Source organism: Mirounga angustirostris, unplaced genomic scaffold, assembly GCF_029215605.1.
Source record: "Mirounga angustirostris isolate CCGP_5_RB_7025 unplaced genomic scaffold, mMirAng1.0.hap1 SCAF_16, whole genome shotgun sequence".
Classification (NCBI taxonomy): domain Eukaryota; kingdom Metazoa; phylum Chordata; class Mammalia; order Carnivora; family Phocidae; genus Mirounga; species Mirounga angustirostris.
In genome coordinates, this window is record NW_026991724.1 from 52,932,566 (window position 1) to 52,938,744 (window position 6,179).

The following is a 6,179-nucleotide window of genomic DNA, read 5'->3' on the forward strand; positions in this document are numbered from 1 at the left end:
TCTCTGTCTCCCTGGCCCCATCTCTGAGTGTCTCCCTTTACAGTGGCCCTCATGGAGCAAGTCAACTGCTCTTCAGAGCAGGGCTTCTGGGCTCGCCCGCCGGGGGCGCAGGCAGGCTCCTGTGTCTCGCTTTATGCCAACTGGCTGGTGGTTCTCCTTCTCATCATTTTCCTGCTCGTGGCCAACATCCTGCTGCTCAATTTGCTCATCGCCATGTTCAGGTGAGGCCTGACTGCTCTCTGATCTGACCTCACCCAGCTTGACCCTGACCCCAGCATGATTCTTGACACCAGCCTAAATCAATTCTCTCTTTAGTCCCAGAATTCAGACTCTGCTCCTGACCTGGACTTTGGACTCTGATCCTCTCGCTGGGCCCAGACTGAATATTAAAAAAAAAAAAAAAAATTTATTGTGGCAAAATACATATAACTTGCCAATTTTAAGTGTACAAATTCAATGGCATTAATTAAATTCATAGTGTTTTACAACCATTACCACTATTTCCGAAAAATTTTATCACTCCAAACACAAAAAGTGTGTACCCACTGAGCAAGCAATAACTTCCCATTCCCCACTACCTCCCTAGCCCCTGGTAACCTGGGATCTGCTTTCTGTCTTTAGGAATTTGCTTATTCTAGAGGTTTCGTACACATGGATTTATAAAATATTCATCATTTTCTGCCTGGCTTATTTCACTTAGCATAATGTTTTCAGTGTTTATCCATGTTGTAGCACGGATCAGTACTTTTTTTATGGCTGAATAATATTCCGTTGATCAGTCTATCACATTTTGTTATCCATTCATCTGTTCATGGAAACTCGGTTGTTTCCATCCCTTGGCTATTGTGGATAATGCTGCAATGAACATTAGTGTTCATGTACCTGTTTGAGTCTCTGCTTTTATTTCTTTTGGATATATTTCTAAATAGAATGCTGGGTATGCTGTGGTAATTCTGTTTAGCTTTTTCAAACTGTTTTCTGCAGGAGTGGCACCATCTTCTGTTCTCATTAGCGATGTATGCGAGTTCCGATTTCTCCACAGCCTTGCCTAGAGTTGTTATGTTCCTTTTCAAAAAATTACAGCCACCCTAGTTAGTGGGTATGAACTGGTATTTGATTGTGGTTTTGATTTGCATTTCCTAATGACTAAAGATGTTGAGCATCTTTCCATGTGCTTATTGGCCATTTGTACATCTTCTTTGGAAAATGTTTATTCAGGTCTTTTGCCTGTTTTTAAATTTGGTGGTTTGTCTTTTTGTTGTTGAGTTATAGCAGTTCGTTGTGTATTATGGATGTTAAACTCCTATCAGGTATATGATTTGCAAATATTTTCTCCCATTCTGCTGGTTGCCTTTTCCTGTTCTTGATAATCCCCTTTGATGCACAAAAGTTTAAAATTTTGTTATTTGTACACTGGTGTCATATCTAAGGACCAGTCACCAAGTCTAAGTTAATAAAGTTTCATTGCTATGTTTTATGGTTTTAGCTCTTATATTCAGGTTGTTGGTCTGTTTTTACTTAATTTTTGTATATAGTGTGAGGTAGGGGTCCAACTTTGTTCTTCTTGCATGCAGAAATCCAGTTGTTCCAGGTCTCTGTGTTTAAGAGACTATTTTTCCCCACATTGAATGGACTTGTCACTCTTGTTAAAAATCAGTTGGCCATTGTATTAGTTTCCTGGGGCTTCCCTAACAAAGTACCAAAAAGTGGATGGTTTTAAATAACAAACTTTTCCATCGCAGTTCTGGATGCCCTAAGTCCAAAATCAAAGTATGGATAGGATTGGTTCTTCTAAAGGCTGTGAAGGAGACTCTGTTCCCTGCCTCTCTCCTACCTTCTGGTGGATTGCTGGCAATCTTTGGCTTGTAGATGTATCATTGTAATCTCTACCTTCATCTTCATATGGTATTCTCCCTGTGTGCATATCTGTGTCCAAATTTCCCCTTTTCATAAGGACACCAGCCTTGTTAGACTTGGGGCCAACCCTAACAACTTCATTTTAACTTGATTACTTTTGTAAAGACCCTACTTCCAAATAAGTCAAATTCTGAGGTACTAGAGATTAGGATTTCAACATATCTTGTTTGGTGGAAAGGGGACACAATTCAACCCATAATACTCATAGATGTATGGGTTTATTTCTGGACTCTCATTTCTGTTCCATTGGTCGATATGTCAGTCGTTTGCCAGTACCACACTATTTTGATTTTGGAGCAAATTTTCGAATTAGGAAGTCTGAGTCCTCCAACTTTGTTCTTTTTCAAGATTTCTTTAGCTATTCAGGCTCTCTTGCAATTCCATATAAATTTGAGGATTGGCTTTTATTTTTCTGCAAAAAAGGCTGTCACAATTTTGGTGTTTTTTTGTTTTTTTTAAAGCTTTTATTTATTTATTTGACAGAGAAAGAGAGAGCACAAGTAGGCAGAGTGGCAGGCAGAGGGGGAGGGAGAAGCAGGCTCTCCACTGAGCAGGGAGCCAGACGTGGGGCTCGATCCCAGGACCCCAGGATCATGACCTGAGCCGTAGGCAGCCGCGTAACCAACTGAGCCACCCAGGCGTGCCAAGGCTGTCACAATTTTGATAAGAATTGCACTGAATCTGTAGATTGCTTTGGGTAGTATTCTGATGTTAACAGTATTATATCTTTGTACTCATGAACACAGGTTGTCTTTCCACTTATTTAGGTGCTCTTTTAAATTTCTTTCAGTATTGTTTTGTAATTTTTAGTGTAAAAGTCTTTCATCTTGGTTAAATTTATTCCTCGGTGCTTTGTTTTTTAAGATTCTATTGTAAATAGAATTGCTTTCTTAATTTCCTTTTTGGATTGTTTCTTTTGATTCTCTGAGATTTTTGAAATAGGATCATGTCATTTGTGAATAGAAAGTTTGTCTTCCTTTCCAATTTGGATGCCTTTTATTTCTTGTTCTTGTTTAATTGCTCTGACTATAACTTTCAGTACGATGATGAATAGCTGTGGTGAGAGTGGGCATCCTTGTCTTGTTTCTTATTTTAGCGGAAAGCTTTCAGTCTTTCTTCATTGAGTATGTTAGCCGTAGGTTTTTCATAAGTACCCTATATCCATGTTGAGGAATGTTCCTCTTAATACTATTTTTCTGAGTTAAAAATTTTTTTTTACTACGAAAGGGTGTTGGACTTTGTCAAATGCCTTTTCTGTGTCTGTCACTTGAGGTGATCATGTGGTTTTTTTCTCTTTGTTCTATTAATGTGGTGTATTATATTGACTTTTGCATGTTGAATCACCGTTGCATTACTGGGATAAATCCCACTTGGTCATGGTGTATAATCCTTTTAATATGCAGCTGAATTAGGTTTGTTAGTATTTTGTTGAGGATATTTGCATGTGTATTCATAAAAAATATTGGTCTGTAATTTTGTTTCCTTGTGATATCTTTGGTTTTTTTAAGATTTTATTTATTTATTTGACAGAGAGACACAGCGAGAGAGGGAACACAAGCAGGGGGAGTGGGAGAAGTAGAAGCAGGCTTCCCGCTGGGCAGGGAGCCCGATGCGGGGCTCTATCCCAGGACCCTGGGATCATGACCTGAGCTGAAGGCAGATGCTTAACGACTGAGCCACTCAGGTGCCCCTCCTTGTGATATCTTTATCTGGGTTGGTAATGCTGCTGGCCTCATAGAATGAGTCAGGAACTGTTCTCTTCAATTTTTTTGGAGAATTTGAGAAGGATTTTTTTTTTTTTTTAATGTTTCATAGAATTCACCAGCAAAAACATCTGGGCCTGGGATTTTTGTTGTTGTTGGGACATTTTTATGAGTGATTTAATCTCTTTATTTGTTATAGGTCTTTGAGAGATTTTCTTTTTCTTCTTGAGTCAGTTAGGTAATTTTTACGTTTCTAGGAATTTGTCCACTTATTTCATTTAGGTTATCTAATTTGTTGGCATACAATTGTGATAGTGTTCTCTTATAATCCTTTTTATTTCTGTAAAGTTGGTAGTAATGTCTCCATTTTCATTTCTGATTTTAGCTATTTGTGTTCAGCTGACTTTTGAACCTGTCTATAACCTCTATCTTAATTCCTGACACCATCCCCAACTTGACCTCTGACATCTGACTCTTTGCCCTCCTAACCCAGCTTCTAAGTGCATCCTGTAATACCTCTGACCTCATTGATTCTGACATCTGCCTGCTGCCTTGGACTTCAGATATATTGTCTAATATCTAACCTTGATCTGCCCTCTTTGACCTCTGGTGACCCTTGACCTCTCTCGTCCCCACAGCCACACCTTCAGCAAAGTACAGGGAAACAGCGACCTCTATTGGAAGGCTCAGCGCTACTGCCTCATCCGGGAATTTCACTCTCGGCCCGCGCTGGCTCCGCCCCTTATTGTCATCTCACACGTGCGCCTCCTCATCCGGCAACTACACAGGCGCCGGTTCCGCTTGCCGCCCTCCCCGGTCTTCGAACATTTTCGTGAGAACGGGGTTTGATACAAAAGGGAAAAGCACCGGGGTCAGGACGTGGAGAGAAAGAAGAGCACGGACACGCTGGGGGAAGATGTCCGGGAGCACCAGTGGGCAGGGATTAGGCGGTCCGGGGGCCGGTGTGAAATATTGGGGCGAGGCCTAGAGCTGCACGGGGCGTGGTCTGCGAGGGCTCGCGCTGGAGGCCTTGGGCGGGGAGGCTGGGTCTGGAGGGGGCAGGCCCTTTGACTGCGTCCTAACACCGCGCCCCAGGGGTCTACCTCTCGAAGGAAGCAGAGCGGAGGCTGCTGACATGGGAGTCGGTGCAGAAGGAGAATTTCCTGATGGCGCGCGCGCGTGACAAGCGGGAGAGCGACTCCGAGCGTCTGAAGCGCATGTCGCAGAAGTGAGGGCGGGTCCTGGCTGGGGGCGGGGCTTCCGGCCTCGGGGGCGGGTCCCGGGACTTGGGTGGGAGGAGCCCCGGACTGGGGCTGGGGAGGCGCGGGGCTCCAGGTGGAGCCTGAGTGGGGCGGGGCCCCGGAGTGTTGGGGAGGAAGGCGGGCCCCTGGGGGCGGGGCTTCTGGGGTGGGCGGGGCTGGCGGGGCGGGGAATGGGCCTGATGCCCTCGTTGCCGTGGGTTGCAGGGTGGACGCAGCGTTGAAGCAGTTGAGACAGATCCGCGAGTATGAGCAGCATCTGAAAGGGCTGGAGCAGGAAGTGAGGACTCCGGGACCAGGCTGGGGGAGTGTGGCTGGGGCGGGGATGGTGGTGTGAGGGTCTGGTCTCCTGCCTTTCTGTCCCTCCTGCTCCCCAGGTCCAGCGCTGTAGCCGTGTCCTGGGCTGGGTGGCCGACTCCCTGAGCCGCTCTGCGTTGCTGCCCCCAGGGGGGCCACCGCCTCCAACCCTGTCTGGGCCTAAAGGTCAGTGTTGTGGGGTCCACCTGTGTCTTTCCCTGGCCTCTGTCGTCACCACCCGACGTTCTGGGGCTTTTGTTCCTCTATCTCTGAGTGTTTTTCTCCCGCTCGCCGCCCTTCCATTGTCCCTGGGGCACACTCTCCGTCTCCTTTGGGCTTTTCGTCCTTTCTCCTTATGTTTGCCAGTCTTCCATTTTTTTCTGTCTTCCTCTCCATCCCCACCACGTGTTCTCTCTCCTCTCTTCACCCCAGACTGAGCCCTGCTGGCAGACTTCAAGGAGTAGCCCCCATGGGGAGTTTTTGCTCCCAAGGTCCTACTGGTCCTTGACCCTTGCACCTCCTGGCCTTGTTTTCCACGCGGGCCCCGTGCTCATGGAGGACCACCTGGGCTGCTGTCAGGACCACCTCAGGGAGTGTCATCCATGCGAACCACCGCAGGCCCAGCTCCTCCTAGAACCAGTCTCGCTCCGGGAAGATCAGCCTCTGGAGCCCAGGCATTGCTCTTCTGAAGGCCCTGCCACAGCCTGCTGGGCGGGAGAGGGCTGCAGGGTCTTTGGGATACCGGGATCACAGATTCCATTTGCAGCTCCCCACACTGGGGAAATAAAGCCATTTGAGAGGAGTGGAGTCCGATGCTTGATTCTTGGGGAAATGGTGAGCATCCAGATCCTTTTGAGATGGGGGCTGGGGCTGGGTTTGAGGTCATTGGTCAGTCTGTTGCCGTATTTTAGATAATCTCCAGGTCTGTTCCCCACTCCCAGGCCCACTCTGCCTGTCTGACTGAGGCCCAACACCTTTTGTCTGCACTATTTTGATGGTTCTC

General features: G+C 46.3%; 1 protein-coding gene across 1 annotated transcript in view; it reads left to right on the forward strand.

Moving 5' to 3' along the window:
- The window catches only part of TRPM4 (transient receptor potential cation channel subfamily M member 4), a 37,789-nt gene extending 31,811 nt beyond the window's left edge, over positions 1-5,978 (forward strand). Inside the window, exons 20-25 of the mRNA XM_064581050.1 lie at positions 44-221; positions 4,259-4,452; positions 4,716-4,848; positions 5,087-5,159; positions 5,257-5,362; positions 5,609-5,978. Coding sequence (XP_064437120.1) covers positions 44-221; positions 4,259-4,452; positions 4,716-4,848; positions 5,087-5,159; positions 5,257-5,362; positions 5,609-5,613 — 689 coding nt within the window. The 3' untranslated portion in view covers positions 5,614-5,978. The remainder of the gene's footprint in view (positions 1-43; positions 222-4,258; positions 4,453-4,715; positions 4,849-5,086; positions 5,160-5,256; positions 5,363-5,608) is intronic.
- The last annotated feature ends 201 nt before the right edge of the window (positions 5,979-6,179 follow it).